Source organism: Eretmochelys imbricata, chromosome 1, assembly GCF_965152235.1.
Source record: "Eretmochelys imbricata isolate rEreImb1 chromosome 1, rEreImb1.hap1, whole genome shotgun sequence".
Classification (NCBI taxonomy): domain Eukaryota; kingdom Metazoa; phylum Chordata; order Testudines; family Cheloniidae; genus Eretmochelys; species Eretmochelys imbricata.
The window spans coordinates 204,975,717-205,002,577 of record NC_135572.1 but is presented as its reverse complement, the minus strand read 5'-3'; the positions used below and the strand labels follow the sequence as shown (position 1 = coordinate 205,002,577).

General features: G+C 46.2%; 1 protein-coding gene across 1 annotated transcript in view; it reads left to right on the top strand.

Annotated features, from left to right (window-relative positions):
• Window positions 1-26,103, top strand: part of ARHGAP31 (Rho GTPase activating protein 31) — an 84,760-nt gene extending 58,657 nt beyond the window's left edge. The window contains exons 2-12 of the mRNA XM_077807333.1: window positions 2,879-2,981; window positions 3,529-3,673; window positions 9,142-9,224; window positions 9,963-10,070; window positions 11,626-11,771; window positions 13,709-13,907; window positions 17,077-17,201; window positions 20,272-20,331; window positions 21,056-21,685; window positions 22,147-22,445; window positions 23,563-26,103. Of these exons, the coding sequence (XP_077663459.1) occupies window positions 2,879-2,981; window positions 3,529-3,673; window positions 9,142-9,224; window positions 9,963-10,070; window positions 11,626-11,771; window positions 13,709-13,907; window positions 17,077-17,201; window positions 20,272-20,331; window positions 21,056-21,685; window positions 22,147-22,445; window positions 23,563-26,103 (4,439 nt within the window). The remainder of the gene's footprint in view (window positions 1-2,878; window positions 2,982-3,528; window positions 3,674-9,141; window positions 9,225-9,962; window positions 10,071-11,625; window positions 11,772-13,708; window positions 13,908-17,076; window positions 17,202-20,271; window positions 20,332-21,055; window positions 21,686-22,146; window positions 22,446-23,562) is intronic.
• The last annotated feature ends 758 nt before the right edge of the window (window positions 26,104-26,861 follow it).

Below are 26,861 nucleotides of genomic sequence, written 5' to 3'. Positions count from 1 at the left end.
TGAGAATGTTATGTTAGACAGTGTCAAAAGCCTTACTAAAATCAAGAGATATCACATCTACAGCTTCCCCATCCAGTAGGACAATAACCCTGACAAAGAAGGTTGGTTTGCTATGATTTGTTCTTGATAAATCCATGTTGGCTATTACTTATAACACTATTGTCCTCTAGGAGTTTGTTCCAGTATCTTTCCAAGTATCGAGGTTAGATTGATTGGTCCATAATTCCCCAATTTTTCTTTTTTTCTCTTTTTAAAGACGGGTACTATGTTTCCCATTCTCCAGTCTTGTGGGACCTCACCTGTTCTCCATTTCTCAGATATAATCATTAATGATTGTGAGATTGTTTCAGCTAGTTCCTTCAGTACCTTAGGGTGCATTTCATCAGGCCCTGCTGAATTTAATACACCTAAATTATCTAAATGTTGTTTAACCTGTTCTTTTCCTGTTTTGATTGCATTCCTTCCTGGTGGTTGTTAATATTAATTATGCTGAGTATGTGGTCACCATTAACCTTTTTAGTGAAAATTGAAGTAAAATAGGCATGAAATACCTCATCCTTCTTGATATCATCAGTTATTAGCTCTGCTTCCCCGCTAAGGAGAGTACCTGCACTTTTCTTCATCTTTTCTTGCTCCTAAATTATTTAAAGAACCAGTTCTTATTGCCTTTTATGTCCCTTGTTATGTATAACTCATTTTGTGCCTTAGCCTTTCTGATGTTGTCCCTTCATGCTTGAGCTATTCTTTTGTTCTTACCCTTAGCAATTTGTTCATGTTTCCATTCCTTATAGGATTCCTTTTTGATTTTCAGGTCATTAAAGAGCTCCTGAGGGAGCAACGCTGGCTTCTCACTATTCTTTCTATCTTTCCTTTGCACTGGGATAGTTTGCTGTTGCACCTTTAATATTGACTCTTTGAGAAACTGCCAGCTCTCTTTGAACTCCTTTTTCCCTCAGATTTTCTTCCTATGGGACTGTGCCTACCAGTTCTCTGGGTCTGTTACAGTCTGCTTTTTTGAAGTCCATTGTCCTTATTCTGCTGTTGTCACTCCTTTCTTTCCTTAGAATCATGAAATCAATCCTTTCATGATCACTTTCACTTAAATTGCCTTCCATCTTCAAATTCTCTACCAACTCCTCCTTGTTGGTCAGAATCAAGTCTAAAATGGCTGTCTCCTTGGTTACCGCCTCCACTTTCTGAAACAACAAATTGTCCCTGATATATCTGGCCCATTGTGTTCTGAATGGGAGTACAGTGACGGTGGCTGAAGTTTGAAACCTGATCCTCGGCATGGGCAGAGACCTCACTAAGGACTGGTGCCTTGGCTTGGCTTGCAGGGGCAGGCATGAAAATGTTATAAAAGGTTGAAAAATCACTTCTGACTGACCTCATGGCATCTGCTAAGACTTTTAGTGGAGTGCAAAGATGACTACTCCTCTTGTGACCTCTCCACACATTCTCCCTGCCTGACCTGAGCAGGATCCTACTGCTGGGAGAGAGTGGGCATGAGGGGACATGTAAGTGTCATGCTACATTAAGTAGCAAAATCCTCCAGGAAAAAAACAAAAACCTTTCCCTTAATGGCCAGGACAAGAAAAAACAGCACTGGTGGGTTGGTGTAGGAAATGGATCCAATAACCCCTTCCCATCCCTCCCCAATGCACTGCTCCATGTTATGGCCCCAGTGGTGCTGTGCTGCATGGTACGTAAGAGGTACAGCCCCCCTGGGATGGCTCCCGCATGCCTTCTCCGTTGTGCAGTGGGACCGCACCAGTTGTGCTATATTCAGACCCTCCTTGGTCTGCTGGATCTGGGTCCTAAATATCAAAATCCCTGCTGATATGACCTTACTGCTGCATATTATAACCACTAGAACCCAGGAAAGGTTCAGCCAGTAGCCTCGCTTCACGGTACTGGCTAGGCCTGGTTTTCTGGTTAAATGTACAGCTTAATCTATTACTGTTTGTCCTACAGAGAATATGGGACACACAATGTGGCCGAGTTAATGCTGCTGTGAGGAACCTTAACGTCTGCATTTCCTGACTGTCTTGGGATTATAACTGTACAGCCTTCATACTGCATTAGTGTAGTGATTTGCATTTAATAGGGAAGGACTCTGCCAGCTGAGTGCACTGGGGACTGCAGGGGATGGATCTGAACCAAAAGGATGACTGGCTCAGATACTTGTGTAATGGGAGAAAGCAAAACCTCAGATTGAAACACACCTGAACTCCAGATCTGGATATGAATTTAGTAGTTTGGGCTCTTTTCTAAATCCTTAGCTGGTATAAATTGGTGGAGCTCTTTTGAAGCCCAAGGAGCTATGTCAATTTGAGGATCTGGCCTATATTTCCATCTAATCTAATCTCTCTAGGTATTTCTAAACCCTAGTCACTGGGCACTAGGCTCACACACAAGAGTAGATGCTTCTCTGATTTTTAAGCAAACTAATCAGACCAGTTGGCACAACACAGCTAAGCTGGAGACCTCTTGAGAACAGCTTGCTTGGAGGATTCCCACTTCTTCATGCTCCCAGTTACGATTGAATCACTTTCCCCTCTGGAAAAAGCCTTTTTCTTGCATTTCATGGTATGGCTAGAGCAGCCGTGTGATTAGAGGCCGTTATTGTCAGAGCAGATGATGACCATGGCTGCTGCAGAACTGTCGTGCGACCTGCTGTCTAGGTCTGTAAATCAATTTGTGGCCACCTCAATGATTTTATTTTGCTATTCTTGATCTCACCAATTACAATATCCTTTCCTGGTCACTGCAGAGAGGCTCTGCCACCGTTTAATGGGACTCTCTCCTCTGAGGACCCTCATGAAAGATCTTCTCTCTGCCTAGTCACTGCTGACCTCATCTTCCTTTCCTTTATTAGTCCCTTACGTGCTGAGGAGCTGTGCCGAGTTCATTGAGACCCATGGCATTGTGGATGGAATCTACCGGCTCTCTGGAGTGACATCCAACATACAGAAGCTGAGGTAAGGGCAGGGGTCTGACTGCAAAGGGGGGTTCAGTGGCATTGCTCAGTACCATTGTTTGGGGCTAGTCCAGGCATAGACTTGTTGAATGTTGTCCCAAGGTGGTGTAATGAGGGCAGCAGGGCCCAGCCCCGGTAAAGAGGAGACCAGATTTAGAGAAAACCTTAGTTCCTAACACTGGTAAAGACCAAACACACTACTTTATGGAGACTAACTTTTGTCCCCCCAAAAGCACCCCACTCTGGGTCCATTAACAGAGTACTTTGGGGGCAGTCCAGGAGTATCCAACCTCAGGAGAGGGTAGTTGCTGTATGTCAGTTTTAGGACCCATCAGTGGAGCTGTGTGAGGAAAACCAGAGAAGAATGAACCTGGAGCCTGAGCTTCAGGAGAAGATCTGGTCCAGGTTGCAGGTAAAAGAGGCAGATCTCTGCTTTCCAGCCTATAACATATTTCTCTTTCCCCTCTGCCTGTGACAGACAACTAGGCATGGACTGTTTCCAGCTCCTGTTCTTCCAGGCTGTTATGTCTCTTTCTGTGTTGTTTCAGGCAGGAGTTTGGCTCTGATCAATGTCCAGACCTGACAAGGGAAGTTTACCTTCAGGACATTCACTGTGTGGGGTCACTCTGCAAGCTGTATTTCAGGGAGCTGCCAAACCCGCTCCTCACTTATGAGCTCTACAAGAAATTTACGGTGAGCCTTTTATTCTTTTTCACAGCCCGGCATGCACATGTGTTTTGGTAAAGGTAGTTGGTTGTGTTTTAGTCTCACTCTGATGACCCCGTGTCAGGGGTTTGTGTGTGTGTGTGTGTGTGTGTAGGGGGATCATCCATCAGTGCTCATGCACACTCCTGCTATCTTTTCATTTTGTCTGTTGCTGTCTCGCCCTTTCTCACTTTGTTTCTCTCTGTCCCTTCATTGTTTCCCTCATTCTCTTCGCTATTTCCATCCCTCTATCTTTGTGTTACACTGTCTCCTTCTCTTCCATATCTCCCTCTCTCATTCTGTTTTTTTCTCATTCTTTCTCTTACTCGCTCCCCCCCCCCTTTTTTTTTCTCTTTGTCTCATTGAACCTTTCCTTCCTTCCTTCCTTCCTTCCTTCCTTCCTCTGGCCCTCCCTCCCTTCCTCCCTAATTCTGATTCTTTCCCCCATTGCTGTCCTTTGCTTGTAATTTTTATAACATGTGAATTCACAGGGCCTGATTGTCTGATGCACTGTGCAGTCATTTACACCTGTTCACAGTGAGTGCACAGTGGGTGTAAAATACTACATCTTGCAGATGTGCTAGTGTGCACTCAGTTTGCATTGATGTAAATTATGACACAAAGTAGAGGGCAATGGAAAATCAGGCCATAATGATCATGTCCTGGATACAAAGAGCAGGTGAAGGTGGAAACTGTTCAAGCAGAAATCTGTAACCTCATTTAAAGTAACTGTAATTCAAAGTGTAATAACTCCATTCTGCAAAGCGAATGCAGATTATGTGTGGATACAAGTAGGAGTCTGGGAGCAGACTGCTGGGGGCAGAAAAAATAGACAATGACCCTTGCTGCTGAGCCTCCCTAAGTCTGTGCTGATGACCATAGCTGGATTTCTAAAAGAACTGGACAATTTGATGACAGATAATATTTTATTATTGGCACTGCAGATAGTAACACCTGTAGTTAAGGTTGCCTGATGCTTTCCACTATAAAACCCTGCATTCATTTGGTTATAACTTTGCCAATCTTTAATCATTTGGGCTGAAATTTTCCACGCTGGCTGGCTGACTCATATTGAATGTTTTTGGAAAGTTTCAGATAAAACAGTTCATTCATTTCTCAGAATGATATTAGGGAAAAGTACATTGTATTGCCCATGTTCAAAAATTCTTAGAACTGTTTTGTTGAGAAGCTCTGGTGTCTCCCCTTAACTTTGAAGCAGAGACTAGAAATTTGGCAGGGGGATCACTCTGGTGTCAGGAATGTTAGATATTATAGTGATGAGCATGGTATATGAATGTATGTAGAACAGAATAGCCTTTTGTTTTCCCCTTGAAAATATGCGCAAGTTGGCCAAGTTTTAAGTCTTTGAACAATCTCAGTTTGCACTTGCTCACTAGAGACTTGTTAGAGTTTGGCAGCTAAATTCTCCAAAGATTCCATCTGTATTGAGCATGCTCTAACTAAGGGCTGCAGGGGCTGAACAGGACTTTCCCTGCAGTTACTTCTCTTGGCTGCCCAGGGACAACTATCATGCCCGACATAGGAACTGAGAGCAGGAAGATGATCTCTCTTGTGCTTTCACTGCTGGGCCCAGGCAGGAGGACAAGAAGGAAGAAAAAGCTGATAGGAATGCAAAGGGGTGAGGAGCCGGGTCTGCGGGGGTAGTGTGGGAGGAGACTGGGATAAGGAGTAGAGGGGATAGAGGACTGGGATGATTAAGATTTGGCAAAGTTAAAAGCAACTGAAAACAGGTTCTTATTACAGCTGTGTGAAATTGTTCAGCCAAAACCTTTTTCGGCAAAAAATGCAAGATTAGATGACACTGGAACGTTTTGTGAATTTGTGTTGATTTTGCCAAATTGTGTAGGTAAAATAATTTTAAAAAATCCAAAAATGTGAAAATGTTTCATTATGACATTTTTTAAAGGAAATGTTTCATTTTTTCAGCTCTAAATGACTTTTTGTTTGGAAATTTCCTTCACATTTTTTTTTAAAATTAAAATGTGAAAAAAACACTCAAAATCAAAATGAAACATTTTGTTTCGGGTCAAATGAAATATCTTTTTTTTGACCCGAAGCAATTTTTTTTCAAGATTTTGATTCGCTGAACATTTTGAAAAATGTTGGCTTCAGGGTCTTATAATGGGAACTGTTGGGCAGCCTTAACTATAGGTATTTCTACTTACAGTGGGTAACTCATTTGACTAGAAATACTAACAGAAGCCCCCAAAAAAGAAACTATTCCCCAAAGTCTAGCGAAAACCACCAGATGGGGAGTCTGGTTGAATGTAGGATGGGTGCCCCAGTGCCTAGACAGCAGGGTGTGGGTGGGAGGCAGGGATGCCTGGTAATCCCACCCTGTCTGCCTCATTCAACACTGTGTCTGAGGAAGGCTAGGCACAGCTTTGAGTCACCACAGTAATTCAGACATTAGTGTCTCAGGATAGGAAAATTCTTAATGACCAGAGAGGGATTAGCCTTTCGGCTTCAGTGGTATCACATTTATAAATGCGATGACCCTGCCATGGCATTGCTGCATATTTACCTTTGCAGTGTGACACTCCCTCTTGCTCTGGGCCTTCACCAGCTCATAATCCAGTTCTGATCGAGTTGGTGACTCTGGCACTGACAGACTCATTCTAACACTAGTGTAAAGGGACTGATTGCTCCATCGAACCAATTCAAAAACAGAAGGCCACACACCTTCTTCTTCCCTCAGTTTTACTCCACTTGCTAGCCAGAGGTTAGGAGGAACAGGGTACCAGCTGAGCACACCCAGTGTGGTCAGTGTAGTAGAAGGGTAAGAGATCATGTCTGTCCTTGACTGTGTATCTGAAACTCCCTGTCTCTTTCCAATTTTTTCTTCCCATTCACAAGGTGAAAGGTGAAACAATCAGCAATTAATGCTACATTTGAAAAAAATACATTAAATAAAAGCAGTTGGCTTTTCCTGGGATTCTGTGTCCTCTCCTTCTTGATGCTCCGAATCTATAATTCCACATGTTGAAGATGGTGCCCCATGGTTTTGTAAGCCATGCCATGGGTTTCTAGCTCAGTTGGCTGAGAAGTATGGCTGTTGGGTCTGAGTCAGTCATGACATCACATGAATCAGCATTTGCTTGCTGTCTGTTTCAGCTTCCTTTCCTAGAACCTAGAAATGAAATGTGTGAGCCAAAACCCAGCTGATGTCTGATGTTTCAGTTTTGCATCCAAATGTTTGGATGCTTCTCCTGATCCATCTTTGGTCAGAATCAATGGCCTGGAAATCTCACATGAGAAGCGTAGGATTTATTGTGCTTCTTCTCTCTCGAATGGTGGAAACAGGCTTTTTTATAGGTCAGTACTTTCACTGGTGGATTGAAACAAAAATAATCAGCTGAGATGGGTCTGAGTTGTAAGATTTAAATCTGGAGTGGAACTTCCCCCAATTCAGGAGTTTTCATCTCTGGGTTTTCAGTTCAGCCCATAGCAGAGATGGGGTCAGGCACAAAGCTCAGATTTGGATTTCCCAAGTTCAGAGGTATCAGAGCTGTCTTTTTATCTGGGACTATCTCTGGAGCTGAGGCTTGTGGAGATAAAAAAAAAAAATGACAGGTTAACTTTCACCCCACTAACTTCTTTGAACCTCAGAAAAGGCTCAGTTCCTGCTTTGAATGAAGATTAAGGTTAGAGCTCATTTAATCCAAATAAGGTGTCCGTCTCTCTCTCCCCATCAACTGTTTTGACATTGGAGGCAGGCTGGTGGTATATGAACACCTGATCTCTCTCTATATATTCATTATTGCTGCAAAGCCCTCTCCTCGATCGATGCCTGATGGTATATAAGTTTGACAGCACACGTGTACCATGTCAGTGATATTAAAGGACTTGTGTTGGTGATCCTGGCTATGCTCTTATTGGTGAGATCATTGGTAACAATGGTGAAGGTATTGACTGATGACATTGTGGATGCTTCTGTTGCTTGGTGTGGTAATTGTGATGGTGGTGGTGTCTATGCACCTGTGGTTGTGGGCTGACAACAAAGATCAGAAATAGGTTCAAGGCACAGAATTCAAATCTGGGTTCCCAAAGTGGGGGCTGCTTGGATCCCGGCATGCAGTTAATGCCCATCTCTGGTAGCGAAATTGATTATGGCAATTTACATGTGGTTTTGCATAAAGGATGGCTGATAGTGAAAAGAATAGTGACGAGAATAGTGACAGCAGAATAAATAATGGGAATGTAGTAGTGACAGTGAAAACACAGGAAGGGGTTTCTGTGGTTGTGGTTGGTGATTTCAAATTAATTATATTTAAGCAACTGATGGTTAGGAAAGGCTTGTTTTCTTCATCTCAGTTCTAGATTTGCTGACGTCCTTATGTAGGCAAAACTCCAGTTGGCAGGAGCGGTCACCGTGTCTTTCTTTGAACTCACTCCAACCCCCAGCAGTAGCAGAGTGGGCAGGTGGATCCTAGATAGCCTCACATTGTTTGAAGTTCCTAATGGCTTCTCCTCTCCCATTGTAATGTTGAAAGGGAATAGCTGACAGAAGACTAACAATGCAGAGAAGAACTCTCAGGAATTCAGACAATACGTTCTTAAATCCCCTCTCAGCTCCTGCTTTGCAGAGAACTGCCGGGCTAGTGGTGGTGGGGAGGTGCCTCACCTCCGTTTTATCGACGCTATTCCACTCTAATGGCTAATGCAGATGTTTGTTATTCTGTCTATGCAATTGTATTTCTAGGCACCTGTCATTGTAGCTCATCTAAAATACCTCATCATCACAGGAGCTGCTGTATCTACATACAGTAGATAATAATGCTTGTTTTTATTTATAAATTACTTTGCCTTTCATGCCCACAAGTCCCAAGCTGTTTTCATTTCACAGGGTTTAAAAAGGACCCATTTTTTATTTGTTCTCAAACTTTTTTTGGAAAAAGTTTCAATATTTTTCATTTGTTATTTATCATTTCCTCCTCTTTTCCTTTCATTTATTTTCCCTCTCTTCCTCCACCCGCTCTCCGTATTTTTTTGTTTTTTTTCTTTCCATTTTTCTCCCAGTCATTGTGTGTGTGTGTCGGGGGGGGGGGGAATCAATTTTCAAAAATGAGTGGGAGGAAGGAGGGGAGGGAGAAGGCAGGAGTCAAAAAGAAGAAAAAGGAAATACATCTCGCAGCTGAAGATCTCAAAGTGTTTAATGAATTAAGGCCCAGACTTTCAGCTGTGAACTGAAGGAGACTAGGGCTCTATGCCCCGCAGCGAGGTGGGTAAGTATGGTTATCCTTACAGGGAGGTGAAGTGACTTGCCCAAGGTCTCACAGAAAGTCAGTGGCAGGACTTCATACTCATAGCTCTGTAATGTAATGAGACAGTGCTCCCTCTGACACCTGCCAGGCCTCTGTACGCGTCTCTCTCTGTCACTTCCTCACTTCCTCTAAATCCATCACCTCAATGGACTATTTCCTTTCTCTCCACAGGAGGCAATATCTCGCTGCCCAGAGGAGGAGCAATTGGCCCGAATTCAAAATGTCATCCAGGAACTTCCACCATCACATTACAGGTAAGAACTCAGCCGTTGAGGCTGTGGGGATCCATACGGTGTCTCTTAGCTGTGGGAAGGATTCTCTGAAACAGCTTCAGCTTCGGGGAGGAGCTGAGAGGTGGGTTCATTCATTGCCACCAAATTCAAGAGCAATTCACCTGTCCTCGAAATAAAATTAAACAGATCATTGCATTATGTGTCTGAAAGAGCAACCAGCCCTTTCTAGCTTCCGTCAACCCGACTCTCCCTCCCAGCTGCCATAACGTACTTGGCCAGTTGCTCAGTGCTGTCCAAGTGGGAGAAGGCAATTAAGCACGTGTATTTAAGCATACAATGTGATCTGAATTTCCACAGCCACCATATGCATCAGTAGCCCCCTTCTTTCTGCTTCCTACTGACCTTCCTCCTCAAATTCATTTGGGTTGTGCCACATGAAGCCATCTGCAATAACAACATCCACAGTGTTCTGCACCACTGCTCATAAACTCTGACATCACAAATCGCTGCTCTGGCTTTGAGCCATGGTGCCCATTTTGCCAGTCTCATATATACAGACCCCACAGTCACTGCGGGAGACTGAAACCAGTACTATCAGCACCAAAACACAGGCCTCTACCTCTTGAGCTAAAGGAGCATTCTGTTAGCAGATCTTATATGGCAGACTGCTGTAATCTCGGGGGCTAGCAACTAATGGGAGACTTGATCACATGTGCAGGAGCTGAAGACTTTTTCTTTATCCAAACCAAATGCTTGCAGGACTCTGGAATACCTGATCAAGCATCTGACTCATCTGGCCTCCTTCAGCAACATGACGAACATGCACACCAGGAACCTGGCCCTAGTGTGGGCACCTAATCTCCTCAGGTACAGTAAGGACTTCTTTTCACTTCACTCTTAGGGGAGCGCTGCTGAGCTACTGCTGGATCATCTAAGAGTGAAACTGACCAGACAGTAAACAGAGACTGACCAGTCAGTCACAGACGAGCCCGCTGAGAAAAATGCAAAGAAATAAACAACATAAATAATAGTGCAAAGTAAATATCATTTAAAAAATTCTCCCAAGTTGAATAACCTGAGGTTTTACTAATAATATCTAGGGAAGGAAATTTATGGATTTCTAAAAACTATATTCTTTTTGACAGTGTCCATTTAAAAATGAGGCGTTTGCTCATCATTATGGGATTGAAGCAACTGTTTTCAAAATATCGGTGATTGAGTTTGATAGGACAGAGCAATGAGTGACTCGGGAAGGGGAGATAGTGCTACATGTTATAGATGACTTGAATCCAAATCCATTTCGGTCACAAGTGAAATGAGTTTGAAGATCTTAAGATAGTTGCTAGTGGACGTTTGCTGGTATCACAAGATCACCAAGCAGTTTTTCGTAATTTACCATGCGTGAAAATCAATGCTGAGAGCCAATCCTGTGATTGGATCAAATGTTGAAACTATTGAACATTGCAAAGTGGACATTTACTACTCAGACATTTCCATTCCAGCTTCTGTCCTTCTTGTCAAATGACCTGAAGTCTGTTTCCTTTGTAATGCAAGTCCCAGGGAGGACAAGAAAGCGGCAGGCAATGCAACTGCAGTCTCCTTACATGGTTATCCCATTGGCAATGCCCCAAACCGTTATCTAACAAACCACTCATTAACTTTACAAAGGATCCATTGCCCAGAGATAATTTCTTCAGTAACACTTTGGCATGTCAAGATAAGGAAGGTTTTTCTGCTGAGCGAGTGAGAATGCAAGAGTGCTGGGTGGAGTGAAGGAAGGGACAGGGACTCATAGACTCATAGATATTAAGGTCATAAAAGACAGTCATAAAAAATAGCAGGAAAAAGAAGAACCCAAGACATGGAATTCAAATCTGCTCTTCCCTCACATTTGATTGGGTTCAGTTCTGGTGGTTTGGCTTCAAATCCACCTTACAGAGATAAGCTCAAACCACAAAGTTTGGAGCTGGAGCCAAAGTCTGAGGGGGTGCTGGGCCCAGTGTTCGGTTTAGTCTCTAAAAGGAATAGCGTAAGAGGACCGAGAGAAGGTGGGAAAGGAAAAATAGAATGGTGGAAATAGGAAAAAGAAAACTTCTGATGAATAAAATTAGTTAAAATGCAAAGGGGAGAGGAAATGGAGAAAGCAACACAAAAGGAAAAAGGAGAGATGAGAAAGGAAATGGGGAAAGAATAAAGAAAGAATGGAAAGTTAAAGAGAGAATAAAGGACTGGAAGAGTAAAAAGAACAAGACTCAGAGCAACAGTGGGTAAAAAATTCCTATTCCAGAACATTCCTGCTGTATCAGGGAAAGGTTCCACCCATGACCTACTGGGGAAGGTCAAAGCAATTCTCTCCCTCACATACTGTATCTTAGGATGCAGGGGTTTTATTGTATTTATGGCTGCTCCCCCTGTGGTACAGGTCGAAGGAGATCGAGGCTGTTGGCTGCAACGGAGATGCAGCTTTCCTGGAGGTGCGAGTCCAACAGTTGGTGATTGAGTTTATCTTGAATCATGTGGATCAGATCTTCAGCAACAATATAACAACCAGCTCCATGGAGAATGATGGTAACTACCTCCCCTGCCACATACGCTAACTGCTGGCCGCTCTAACCCTAGCCCCATCCCCTCCCACCAACACCCCAATTTCAACCCCGTCCTTTCTCATAGATGCTCCCAAACCTTCTCACTAGTACCCTAGCCCCTCACTGACTGTAACACTTCTCACCAACACCTCAGATCCTTCTCTTCAACATCCCCGATAGTCCCTACCAAAATGCAAACCCACCCTAAACCTCACCAATGCCTGACCCGACTAATCGTGACACTTTTCATCAACTCCCTCCTCACCAGCGTGACAGTACTCCCAATCCCAACATTAACCTTTCCCATTGACGCTCACAGATCTACCCTTGATATTCCAATCCATCCTAACCTTAGCCACCCCACTTAGCTCTTCTCACCAATGCCTAGAACCCTAAACCTTCCCACCAACAGCCTGAGCCCAGCCTAAAATCTTCTCCTTGCAATGTCAGGCCTTCTCCAATCATAGCTCTTCACACCCTTGTCCCCATTTCTGTCGACAGCCTTCTCCTCCCTTTGCTTGTCATGTCTAATCCCAGCCCTTCCTGCCATCAAAAAAACATGTCCAAAACTACAGTGTGTGCTTTGCATGGCATTCGGATCATATGTCTAAGGATTTGCTGCTTTATAACTGGGGGCATTATTTCATAAACTGAGAATTTGTCCTGGACTTCAGCAGAATTGGGAAATACTGTTCTTGTTACTCAGATACAGGCTTGTAGAGAAAGTGCTTTTAACGGGGGCTCTTGGTCCTGATTAGCCTCACATAACCTCAAAAATGTGCACCCCTATAAGTTTGTAATTCTTTTCACCTTTTATTTGAGCTTTAGGGGAATGTTTAGCACTTAAGGAAGTGAGGGACTTACCATGTTGCCTAAAGACACAGTGTAGGCAGTGGCTATGCAACCTCCCCACACCCAGCTCTGTCACTACCCTTAAAGTCCTCTGCTGGAAATCACCCGCTCAGAGCTCCAGCCCTGACCTGCAGACACCCCTGTTCTTCCAGTGCTAATGCAATGCCTATGGCCTTCTGTTCTCTCATGGCAGAGGTTAGAGGCCGCAGAATGAATAATTCTGCCCTAGGATTAGTTCAAACTGGCACAAATGTCATGATGGAGTAGTGACTCACCAACATAAAGGGTTGGTGATGCGTTGCAGAGCCTTTGATCTCCAGGTCACCAGTTCAAATCTGGCCTGTTTTGGTAGTGACTGAACGTTGTTGCCTGTAACAGCTGTGTGGAGTCCTGTGAGGAATACACGGACGGTCTTAGTCCAGTTCTTAGTGGGGAAGTTCCCATATCACAGAAGCCACCAGCACTGGCCCTCATTGATTCCCTTGTTCAGCAGAAAGGCCAAAATTGATTAGACTGTAGAGGCTGAACTCCCCTCCCACTCTGAGAGGAGGCTGGCCCATTGGTGAGGCAGTGTGTGGGAATCTAGTCTTGCTATTGCCCACACAAACAGGGGCCTTCACTCTCCCTGATTGTCCTTTTGCCAGAACTAAAATTAATTATGAAGGAAAAAGTAATGTCACTGTTCAAAACAACCCCCCTAAACAAACAGGGAGAAAGACTACAGAGTAGAGACAAGGGCCAGCCACAAAGTTGGGATCTGGATCTGAACTTCCCCAAAGTTCAGGAGAATTGAGATCCAGGTGTTTTGGAGGGACACACATCTTTCATACTCAGGCTTCAGCAGCAGCAAGTAGAGCGTAATACAGAGTGTGGCTAGTGAGCAGAGCCTTGTTGGGAGGCACTGCAGTCTGATGAAGAAGATTGCTGTGGAGACAGAGGACACATTGGACAGGCGCATCTCTAAGCAAGTGATTTTGCCCCTGCAAGAGGTGATCCTGTGGAGGAAACATATGAGAACCCTTCTTAGGTCCCCCCTTCAGGGCTTGAATCTTCTTTTTTCCTTTTCAGAGAATATGCCTATTGTGAAGAGTCTGACCCTGCCCTCTGCCTCCCTGCCTATGAAACTGGTGAGTCTGGAAGAAGCTCAGGCACGGAGTCTGTCAGCCTCCCACCCTGCCCGGAAAGAGAGGAGAGAGAACAGCTTGCCTGAAATTGTCCCAGTCACCGGATCCCTCTTCCACACTGTCGTTGACCTACCCGACAGCAAGTATGTGCCCAGAGAAAGCTGAAATACAAACCGATGAAAGCATACCTCCCCACGGTCATGAGTTTGGCGGGACTGTCCCGCTTTGATTCCCAAAAACCTCCTGTGCTGACTGAAGTGGAACATTTCCCGCATTCGGTGGCGCCCGCAGCTGTACACACCATTGGCTGGGCCAGAGCTAGCGAAGACAGTGCCTTCAGCTGCTCCAGGGCATGCTCAGCCCCTTTGGGCGTGCTCAGTGGCTGCAGGGGAGCACAGGGATGGGGAATGATACTGCTTCTGAGTGGGCTGGGCGGGAAGACAGGGACTGAGTGTGGCGCACACTCAGCAAGTGAAGCTCTGGTGACGGTTCCTGCAGCTGGGGATGGTGGTGACCAGCTGTGTCCCACTTTAGCCATTTGAAATGTTATGTGAAAGACAGAATGCTCCCCCTCCTGCTGCACGCCCACTCCCTACATTGTGATCCCCTTCTCCACCCATCGATGAACATACCAACACCATCGGGGTTACTGTGCTCCCATCTCCAAGGAGAAGAAATCAGTCTGTCTCTTTGCAAGCATTGAAAATGTGATTATACAACTTTTCTAGGTCTCTGTGTTCTCATACGTCCACCATTCCTCAGCACAGAACCAGACAGGCCCATCCTGTAAGGCAGCTGCCTTGACTTCCCTGAATCTGCCCAACCTGATTGAATATGAAACAGATCTTGAAATCATTTGTTGTAAGAGCTCCTCCTGCTGGTGGCTGGTTTGAACTGCAGCATGAGGTGTCCATCTGCCTAATTCAGTAGTTTTCAACCTGTGGTCTGCGGACTAAGATTTCCAACAGGTTCCACAGCTCCATTCGAAATTTTTTAGCAGCCCGCAAATGAAAAAAGGATTTAAAACCACTAGCTTAGTTGTAAAAAGAAAAGGAGGACTTGTGGCACCTTAGAGACTAACAAATTTATTTGAGCATAAGCTTTCGTGAGCTACAGCTCACTTCATTGGATGCATTCAGTGGAAAATACAGTGGGGCGAATTATATACACAGAGAACATGAAACAATGGGTATTACCATACACATTGTAAGGAGAGTGATCAGGTAAGGTGAGCTATTACCAGCAGGAGAGTGGGGGGGGAAACCTTTTGTAGTGATAATCAAGGTGGGCCACTTCCAGCAGTTGACAAGAACGTCTGAGGAACAGCGGGGGCAGGGGGAATAAACATGGGGAAATAATTTTACTTTGTGTAATGACCCATCCACTCCCAGTCTTTATTCAAGCCTAAGTTAATTGTATCCAGTTTGGGGGAATAAACATGGGGAAATAGTTTTACTTTGTGTAATGACCCATCCACTCCCAGTCTTTATTCAAGCCTATGTTAATTGTATCCAGTTTGAAAATGAATTCCAATTCATTAATTGGAATTAATTTGCAAACTGGATACGATTAACTTAGGCTTGAATAAAGACTGGGAGTGGATGGGTCATTACACAAAGTAAAACTATTTCCCCATGTTTATTTCCCCTGCCTGCCCACCTGCTGTTCCTCAGACGTTCTTGTCAACTGCTGGAAATGGCCCACCTTGATTATCACTACAAAAGGTTTCTCCACCCCCCTCCCCGGCCCCCGACTCTCCTGCTGGTAATAGCTCACCTTACCTGATCGCTCTCCTTACAGTGTGTATGGTAACACCCACTGTTTCATGTTCTCTGTGTATATAAATCTCCCCACTGTATTTTCCACTGAATGCATCCAATGAAGTGAGCTGTAGCTCACGAAAGCTTATGCTCAAATAAATTGGTTAGTCTCTAAGGTGCCACAAGTACTCCTTTTTGTTTTGCAGATACAGACTAACACGGCTGCTACTCTGAAACCTAGCTTAGTTATATGATTCACTGTGTCCCTTCATGCAAAGAGAAGAGCCACTAGGACAAATATCACTCCTGCTGTATCACTAAGAGTACATCTACACTGCACACTCCTCATGGCAGCATGTAGAGTACATGCCCTGCACGCCCCGCTAGTACGGGTATAAATAGCAGTGTAGATGGTGAGACAGGAAAAGACTCTGAAGGGAGAAGAGAGCGGGGAGCTGCTGGAGCCTTTCCCCATTGCCTCTTCCGTGTCAGAGCCTTTCACTGATGTGCGTAGCTACATACCACGGTGTGGACACAGCCTTCCTCTCGCTGCCGTGTGTATCTACACATACCCTGTGAACCAGCGCTGTCAGTAGTGGAGGTATAGCCGAAAAGATGAAATCAGATGACCTTGCTGCAGTTGCCAGGTAGATATATATTTAGATAAATACAGAGTATTATCTATCTAATCCTAATCTAATCTATTCTAATCTAATCTAAATAAAATATGGGAGCTGAATTGCCGTGGCTCAGAGATAATAACCTCTACATCTGGAGACTTATTAGTGACCCATAAGGAACCTTAGCAGTGATGTATCTACATACTTCATATAGTAACAGCAAAGGACCACACAACAAAGGGAAGAGGTACAGAGGCAGCCCGCTCCCCGAATAGGATACCTCAACCCCTCCTGCCCTCCCCCCGAGTGTCCTTTTCCTCACACTTTCAGGAGAACGGGCCTACCTCTAAACCCCTGGTCCCTCCGTAACACAATGAGAGGAGACTCTGTACCTCTAACATCCTCTTCTCTGTACCAAACTGATAGGAAGGGTTGTTGACGGCAAGGCAGAGATGCAGGGAGTCTGTGTCTGAAAGCAGGAGCTGCAGAGAAGGTTCTTCCACCAAGATTGGTGAGAGTGTGGGAAGAGAGAAGATCAGTCTGATGCTAGATGAACAGAGGGACTGAGGCAGAGAGATGAAGACAAAGATCCACACAATACTGTATACAAAGGAGAATATGCATGAGATGTGGTGCTTCTGCAGTTTTACACCGAGCTTTTCAAAGGGGCCCAAGGGGCTTAGCACCCAACTTCCATTGAAAGTCACTAGGATTTGTGGGCCTAAACCCCTGGGACTCTTCAAAAACCTCTGCCTTAAGGTTATTCTAATGTTTGCCTTGCAAACCGCAGTATTAAAAAGAGAGAGAGAGAGAGACACTAAAAGAAGAGCAGAGGCTGAGGGGGATGGGGGAGACAGGTTTTTGTGGCACACCAGGACTAGTGTTCAGCCCCAGGTACCTGGCACTAATCTCCTGTACATTTTCTCTTCCAGGAGAAAATTATCCACCAAATCCAAGAAATGGAAGTCAATATTTAACCTGGGCCGGTCTGGATCAGATTCAAAATCAAAACTGAGTCGAAATGGGAGTGTGTTTGTGAGAGGGCAGAAACTCTCTGGTAAGAACCAGCTTGTCAGTTAATTTCCTCTCTCAGCCAGCTTCCCCTAATCACTCCTCTCTGGTATGGCAATGGTACAATAGATAGCCTGTTGATGTTAGTGCTGCAAGAATTCAGATCTGGGGTGAAAATCAGATTAGGCTTCGAGAGTTGGGAGGCGGGAGGAGTCACATAGTTGGCTCCTTCCATCATGGGCCTTTCACTTGAGTATGGAAATGAGAGGCAGTCAGAACCAGGGAACACTAACCCAGAACATCCATTGTAATGCTGGGGTGAATGTGCTTCGTTGCCCAGACCCTACCCTGGGCCTAGGAAGCACTAAGCCCCAGTTCTGCAAAGCTTTTTAGGCTTAAGAGCCTAAATACCATGGAGGATTTCGGCCTTAAGTGTTGTATTTGATGGATTGGCTAACCCAGAGTGGATTTAGGGGAAGCTGCACTCCTGGAAGTATTATATCTCATAAGAAATGGCGCATGGCCAGGTTAACACACCCTATGTGGTACTGAGTGAGAGACTGTTCTATGCCTCCAGGGCATTAAAGACCCAAAGTGTCTTTGTATAAACTGGCATCATGAGTTCCCATGTTTATTGTCTCGTGGTATTTGGATAAATAAGATCACATTTTCAGAGTTTACAGGCGAAAAGATGTTTTTCCTAATGGCCAGCATCCCAAACTCTAGATTCTCCTGCACTGAATACCAAATGAAAAGTATTAAATATTTTTGGATATTTTTCTACATTTTCAAATATATTGATTTCTATTACAACACAGAATACAAAGTATACAGTGCTCACTTTATATTATTATTTTTTATTACAAATATTTGCACTGTAAAAATTATAGACAAAAGAAAGTGTTTTTCGATTCACCTCATACAAGTACTGTAGTGCAGTCTTTTTATCATGAAAGTGTAACTTACAAATGTAGATTTTTTTTGTTACATAACTGCATTCAAAAAAACAAAACAGTGTAAAACTTTAGAGCCTACAAGTCCACTCAGTCCTACTTCTTGTTCAGCCAATCGCTAAGACAAACAATTTTGTTTATATTTACGGGAGATAATGCTGCCTACTTCTTATTTACAATGCCACCTGAAAGTGAGAACAGGCATTCACATGGCACTTTTGTAGCCAGCGTTGCAAGGTATTTATGTGCCAGATATGCTAAACATTCGTATGCCCCTTCATGCTTCAGCCACCATTCCAGAAGACATGCTTCCATGCTGATGATACTCATTAAAAAAATAATGCATTAATTAAATTTGCAACTAAACTCCTTGGGGGAGAACTGTATGTCTCCTGCTCTGTTTTACCTGTATTCTGCCATATATTTCATGTGATAGCAGTCTTGGATGATGACCCAGCACATGTTCATTTTAAGAACACTTTTACAGCAGATTTGACAAAACATAAAGAAGATACCAATGTGAGATTTCTAAAAATAGCTACAGCACTCGACCCAAGGTTTAAGAGTCTGAAGTGTGGTCCGAAATCTGAGAGGGACGATGTGGGGAGCATGCTTTCCGAAGTCTTAAAAGAGCAACACTCAGATGCAGAAACTACAAAACCCAAACCATCAAAAGAAAAAATCAACCTTCTTCTGGTGGCGTCTGGCTCAGATGACGAAAATGAACATGAGTCAGTCCACTCCGCTTTGGATTGTTATTGAGCGGAACCCATCATCAGCATGGACGCATGTCCTCTGGAATGGCGGTTGAAGCATGAAGGGACATATGAATCTTTAGCACATCTGGCACATAAATACCTTGCGATGCTGGCTACAACAGTGCCATGCAAACACCTGTTCTCACTTTCAGGTGATGTTATAAACAAGACGTAGGCAGCATTATCTCCTGCATATTGTAACCAAACTTGTTTGTCTGAGCGATTGGCTGAAGTAGGACTGAACGGACTTGTAGGCTCTAAAGTTTTACACTGTTTTATTTTTGAATGCAGTTATTTTTTGTACATAATTCTACATTTGTAAGTTTAACTTTCATGATAAAGAGATTGCACCACTGGTATTAGGTTAATTGAAAAATACTATTTCTTTTGTTTTTTACAGTGCATATATTTGTAATCAAAAATAAATACAAAGTGAGCACTGTACACTTTGTTTTCTGTGTGGTAATTGAAATCAATATATTTGAAAATGTAGAAAACATCCAAAACTATTTAAATAAATGGTATTCTATTATTGTTTAACAGCACAATTAATCATGATTAATTTTTTTCATGGCTTGACAGCCCTAAAAAAATACATTTTGGGTTCTTTTAATTAGCTGTCCGGTGTTGGAGCCTTTAGGGTTCATGTGTTCAAGTTTTTCTCTGCAATCATGAGGGCCAGAAACTTACTTTTTTTTCTTTTTCTTTTTCTTTTTTTAAAAAAGGTGGGATTGAGTCTCACATAGTCTCATGAATCCAGGAGCTGAGACTTTACAGAAAAAAACCTTAATATCACAAAAATATCGCTAAACTCACTAGAGTTGGCAACACTGCAGTATCACTTGTATGGTTGGTACTGTATAATAATTAGAGGTGAGGTTGGATCAAAATCCTGGAGCCAAATCCCCTCGAACTTTGGGAGAGTTCAGATCCTGATCCAAGCTTTGTGGCTCCAGCCCGTCTCTGACAGTGTACTTGCGCACCTGCAATCACACCCACCCCATGTGATTTGCATATGCAGTGCAAGGTCACACAAGAAGCCTGTGGCTGTCTCTGTTTTAACCACAAGACCATCCTACCTCTCTGATAAGGAATACTTTTAACACGCTACCATCCCAAACCAGTCATGGACCTGAGCTACAGTGCTCATTTCCAGGCCTGACCTCTCCCAAAATGTAGGGGTGTGGGAGCCTGGGGTTCTTTCTGGGCCCAGATCTATACTAAACAGTGCACTGAGGGAGATCAGGCTGTTTTTTTGTTAATAATGGGACACTAAATGCCTTTTCACTGCATTAACCCACCCTCCGGTCATTGTATTGGCTTTAATTGTGCTGTGCTCTCCAGCTGGTTGTAAACTGACAGGTCCCAGGATCTGATGTAGGTTTCTAAACTTATTTTTTCACAGAAAAAGCAACTATTCGACCAGCTAAAAGCATGGACTCGCTGTGCTCCCTGCCTGTAGAAGGTGAGACCCTGACAGCCTGTACCTAGGGCTGCCGAGCTGCGGGATGGGCCTGTGAGCTCTTAGCTCTCACGAGTGTGTGCATAGGTGTTGGCAGGTGTTTTTGTTTCTATGCATGCTCACCCACCTGTGTCTGTGGTTACGTTTCTCTCTGTGTTGGATGTTCTCATGTTCTTCCATCAGATGTTTACACATGTCCATGCATTACCATACATGTGTATATGCACTGCTCTACCAGTCTGTGTGCTTGTATGGTGGCATATGGGTCCAGGCATGTATAAATATTTGCTTGTGTGAATATCTGTTACCAGTACAATGGGCTTCATTCAGCTCTGCATTATTCCAGTGGGCACGAGGTCCCTATTTGTGGGAAGGCTGCCTGGAAAGAGGACGAGGCAGTGCCTGGCACCTGCAACCAGCCAGCAAGGCCCAGACATGGCTGATTGGCAAGGGCACACGACGATGCCCAGAGCCAGTAAGGATCCTGCACAGTTTCCAGTGGAGAGGATCCTGTCTAGCTTCAGCTATCTGTGACAGCTGCCAACTCTGGGTAGAGTCCCTGGGGGAGGAGCCTGACGGATGTAGGTTCTGTCCCTTGCCCTGTATCGGAGACTCTGCAGGGCTGGGGCTGTTCACTAGGGCCTGCCCTGTCTCCTGGGTGTATGGAAGAAGGCTTTCCGCTGTCACTGCTCCCTTTGCCAATTCTCCATTTGTCTCCTCCCCCCAGGGGAGGATGAGAAAGGCCGGTTCAAACGCACAGTCACTGCTGGAGGGTTTTTCATCCCGGTGATGAAAACGCGGACAGGAGGCACAAGCAGCTCAGGTGACCTCAGCAAGGAGAGTGAATGGGACCGTGAGGGGGCTCCAGTGGGGGCCGAGGGAGGCTCAGAGCTCAGCGGGGATAAAGCTGGCCCCAGGGCCCCCGAGGCGAGGCCACCCCCAGAGCAGTTGAAGGTGTTCCGGGCCATGGAGGATGCTGAAAGCGAGCAGACCTCCCCAAAGACATGCCGCATGTTCTACACCTCCGACACAGCCTCCAAATCAGGCTTCCCCAGCAGCCTCTTCCCTCTGGAAGCCTCCCCCCGGCACCAGCGGAAAGCCCTGAACATCTCAGAGCCCTTCGCCGTTTCCGTGCCCCTTCGGGTGTCCGCAGTCATCAGCACCAACAGCACCCCATGCCGCGTGCCTGCCAAGGACAAGCCTGCCCTCTCCAGCCTGGAGGAATCATCTGCTCTGGGGCCAGGCAGCACCGCTCCCACAGAGCCAGAAGCGAATGGCCAGCCCAGGACTGAGCAGGCCACAGACAGGGAGGAGAAGCAGCCCAGGGCTGAGTCTGCATCAGGTAAAACTTACAGAGGTGAGCAGCGCACAGCCCCCGCAATGAGCTATGCAGGGCTAAAGCAGGGCTGAGGAATTGCCCCTGGTAGGGACCATGGTCCAGTGAGGCCATTCCATCCAGTGCAAGGCAGTGGAGAGACTAGGGGCTCCTAGTGGCACACCTTGGGTAGGGAGAAGCTCAGTGGTCCCAGTGGAGGCTTGGGGGGAGGGTGGGCATTCAGGGGAAAAGCGCTGGGTGGGTGTAGAGAAGTAAGGTCATTCCACGGGGGCATGGGAATGTGGGACTTAAGCCATGTGAACTTCCTGACAGCAGTGCCCTGTCCATGACGGCAGGGACTCTAAGCAGTATAGTGCAGGATTTTGGGTTTTATCAGTCAGGATGAGTTGAACCTACACAGGTCCTTTATCTCAATGCCCTGGGCCAGCTGCAGGCCCTGTGTCGTGAGTGGTTTATATTGCTGATCCGTGTTTCTAATCCAGGTCCTACCACCGAGCAACTGATGGCAGCCAAGGAGCCTGAGACCTCGGAAACCTCAAAGCCAACAACAGAAAACCAGGAGCTGCTAGGCAGTGGCAGCAGCACCAGTGGAAGACAAGCCCCAGAGCAGAGCCCTGGCTTGAAACAGACACCAGCACCCGAGGGCCCGGCAGGCCTGCACTTGGCAGGTGAGATCGAGCAAGGCCAGCTCAGGACGCAGGAAAACCTCTCAGAGAGAGGCAGCCGGCAGGAGGCGACGCCAAGGGTTAAAGCGGAGGAGGCCTTGTTCCCGAGAGAGCTGGTAAGGAGGGAGCCTTGAAAGGAAGGAATATCCGTTGTCTCAAAGCACCCGAGGGAGATGGAAGTATCCCCATCTTGCTGGGGACTGCTACGGGGCACTGGGGAACTGCTGCATGTGTGGCTGCATTCGAGCAACCTCAAGCTGTGATCTTGACATATAATATAGGCTAAGCAGGGTTAGACTCTATTCAGTATACAGCTGTCATGTCCTCTCTCACTCCCCTCTTCTGTTAACTATACCCTGCTGTCGGTACTGTCTCTGGAAGCTTCTCCATATGTCTAATCGTTTTGACCCTCCATCTCTGACCCTCCTCCCCCTATTTCTGCCAGGTTCTTTATCAGGACTGTGATTTTCTCAGTCTGATTTTTTAATTCCATTCCTGATCACCCAAACATTTTGTGGGCCCACTGCTGCACGCTGAGCGGAGTTTTGATTTGAGTCACTTAGTCACCCCAGATCTTTCCTCTGAGTGGTTACAGATTAGTGGAGTCCAGCAATGTGTATGAGTAGTTCCAATGATTCCTTCCAGTGTGCATGACCTTGCATTTGGCAACATTTCTTTATGGGGTGTGTAGCGCCCCCTGCTGGGGTAGGTGAGTCTATTTCATGGGGCAGGTTGGGAGGCAGTCTGAGGAATTGTAGCTATTGTTTCTCAGCTAATTCACTTTGCCCACTTGCCACCAGACCTGAGTCCTAGCTCCACCTCTGATGATCTCCCCGGTAAACCCATTTGTTTACAGGCAAATGCAAAGGAGGCAGTGTGGCCTAGTGGATAGAGCACTGAACTGGAAATCAGGAGATCTGGATTCTATCCCTGGCTCTGTCAGTGGCCTGCTGGGTAACCATGGGCAAGTCACTTCACTGCCCCATGCCTCAGTTTCTGTAAACTGGGGGTAGTGATATTGACCTCCTTTGTAAAGCACTTTGAGATCCACTGATGAAAATGCTACATAAGAGCAAGGTATTATTATTTTATTTAACCAGATTTCTGGTGGCCAGCATTTCCACTAGTCTGACGGTATTCCTGGAGGGCTGCTACAGGCAGCGTTGTGGGCAGAAGGCAGATGGGCACGTCGAGTGATGGCTGTCAGGTTATGACATTTCTGATGTTTTTCAGGCTGAAGATGATGCTGCCAATGCCCTGATGGAACCTCTGTGGCCGGAGATTCAACAGGAACTCAAAATTATTGAATCTGAAGAGGAGCTCTCATTCTTGCCTACAGATGTCCCCAAGACAGGCCCACACCAGGAAATAATGCACTCAGCACTAGCTTCTGCATCCTCTGCATCACCACAAACGGACAGCTTCTCTTCTGGTTCTGTGCTTGCCCTGACACTGGCTGAACAGGAAACTCCAGCCAGAACCCCACAGGTCACATCTCAGTTGCCTTTATTTGGTGTCACCTCCAAAGAAAGTTTGAAGGAGCCTGGCGGCCTCCAGGGTGGTAAACCTAAAGTGGTAGCACAGCGTGACTGCTCTCCTAACATACCCGAACTGGGTACTGTCCTGTCTGGGACAGCTTCTCCAAAGAATCATCTAATGGTGGAGAATGTCAGCAGTGATCTTCCACCTCCCCACCAAGACCAGAAGCTTTATGATGAGCAGCAGCTCATTGAGCGTCCTTTAAAAGAAGGTGTCTCAAATCCCAAAAGGATGCGTCCAGACCAAGCCAAGGAGAAAGGCAACACTGGCCTGCTGCATAGTGAAAAGGATGGCATTGCTGTAGGCCAGGATGGAGTCCTGACCCAGAGGGAGAAACCTGATAGAGTGACTGTAGGAGGTGGCCTGATCTCATCAAAGAGGGCAAGTGGAGCTGGAGCCGAGAAGCCCAAAGAGGGCGGCATGGCCAACAAAGCCCAGGACTCTTTCGACCATGAAGAGGAGGATGCATGGACAGACAATGTCCAGGGCTTTGAGCTGGTAGAGCCATGGGAGGATCACCAGTGGGTCACCAGCCCTCTCCATTCCCCTACCTTCAAGAACCTCCAGGAAAAGGCAATGCAGGACTTCCAGTCACAGAGCTACGGAGTGGAAAGGGGCCTTTCTGCTCGGCCACGTTTCAGTCGCAGTCTTTCTCTGGATAGCAAAGACATGGTGCTGAGTGTGTGGGCTATTCAACCATCTTTCACAAGTGCAGCTGAAGAGCTCCCACGTGGCTGCACTAGATCGGGGACCAAGGACCTGTTAGAAACACTGCCAACCTCACCACCCAGGCTGAGCCACGTCGAGCGAGCCGAGACCTCTCAGAGTCCTCGAGAGGACTCTTTAGAGCCTGAGGGATCAAGTGATGCCCTGAGCAGCGAGGCAGAGCCTGCAGCAGGGAGTCTGCTAGCCAGGCATGAGGAACTACGCGCTGCCTCTCTTTCGGAGCCAGGGGAGAAGGAAGTGGATGGCAGCAAAGAAAACCCTCAGGACTTGACATCTGAGTTGCCTTTTCCACACTGTAATACCCCAGACAGTTTCTTGCAGGCAAAGAAAATAGATGAAGATCCACCCAGGCCTCAGGACGCTGCTCCCACTGGAGTGGCTGTCACCAAAGGGCTGTGTTCTACCAGTGAGTCACAGCTGAGTAACAACAAAAGTGAAGACACTCCCCGTAAAGTGAGAACCAGGCCATCATCTCTCAACTTGGATTCACTCCTCCCTGCCCCTGATTTCTTCAAGTTTGAGAGCCTGGCGGTGCCCACTTCACCTGGAAACCTCCTATGTGTGCAGAAGGAAGGGAAGAGCAGTGATTCTGTCCTGTCACTGCCTGCTGCCTGCCCTGCCGGGAACATAGGTGACCCCTGGGGATCTCGCTTCGATCCCCGGGAGCTAGACCTGGATTACATGGCAGTGGCCCATGCTGCCACCGGCCGTCGTAACTCTGCCCCTGTGAGCGTGTCAGCGGTGAGGACCTCCTTCATGATTAAGATGTGCCAGGCCAGAGCTGTGCCAGTGATACCACCCAAGATCCAGTACACACAGGTCCCACAGCCACTACAGACTCAGAACGTCGACCGTGACATCCCTGCATCGCTGGGGAGGAAGGAAACAGAAGCCCACTCAGGCAGCAGGCAGACCCCCCGAGCAGCTCGGGGACAGCTGGAGCCCCCAAAGAGCCCTCGGGTAGAGAAGAAAGCCAAAGAGGAGAAAGAAAACAGTGACCCCACTCAAATGGATTCAACATCTTCTAGGCACGGCAGCCTCAACCCTCTCCCAGATCTCTCCCTCTCCAGTTGTAATTCCACCCAGGAGGTGCCCGTGTTGCGCCGAAAGCGCACTTCAGAGGGGGAGACCGCAGGAGACAGCCCACAATTCTCAAAAATGGAGAGGCCATCGGGGTTTTCCAAGCCTTCCTACAGATCCAGACCAGGAAGGCCCCAGAGCCTTATCCTCTTCAGCCCACCCTTCCCCATCATGGACCATCCATCTTCCTCAGCAGACTCCAGAGTGTTGTTATCACCCATAAGAAGCCCCTCTCAGAGCAACTCTCCAAACCCTATTTGTGGCGACCTGTCTGGGAACCTGCAGACAACGCCTGAGGGGGTCACTCTGCGGAACAAAATGACCATCCCCAAAAATGGGCAGAGACTGGAGACCTCCACCAGCTGCTTTTATCAGCCCCAGAGGAGGTCAGTGATTCTCGACGGGAGAAGCGGGAGGCAGATAGAATAATGCCAGCTCGCCTAACCCCTCTTCCCTGGTGGATGAGATGGGAGTGCCCACCTTGAGACCAACTGTGCTATTGTTGTTGTTGTTGTTATGATTATAAATATTGTATGCAAAAAGGACACAAATCCTTTATTTCCTCCTGCAGAGCATTTTGCTCCTGAGGTTCTCATTCTCTTTATCTCCCTTCCTCCTTTTCGGGCAACCCCACATTATCTGCTCTTTGGAAAAAAAATTCCCAAGGAAGTTTGTTTTCTTCAGTCTTGTTTTCTAACACACCCTGTGAAAGTCTCACCCTTTGTCTGAAAAAAACATGGCATGGTCCAATGGACATGGGTGCACTGTATGTGAAGGAGGTAAGACCAGACGGGTACATTTTTCTCCCTTGCACCCCCTGGTGATGATGCAGGATCATCTGTCCAGCCATCCCTGCTGTACTGCTCTGCGTAGCATAAGCAAACTGCAGAGGAGAACGGTGATAGCTGAAGGTGGGAAAGTAAAGCTGACCTGTAAAGATCACACTGAGTGCGTTAACCTAAAGAGCTTCCAATGGCAAACACTCTGTCTTGAAGGCATTGCCTATAGCTGTTCTTTTGTAACACAGACATGGTGTCCCTGAATGTGCAATGTCTGGAATGAAGGTGGCTGAACAAGATAAGCCCAGCTTCCCTTTCAACTTAGTGATTCCCACTTGCCTGGCTGTCTTGCAGTCAGTCCCTCCTTATTTGTTGGGGGTTGGCTTGTAGCTGGCACTCTGGTTCCAG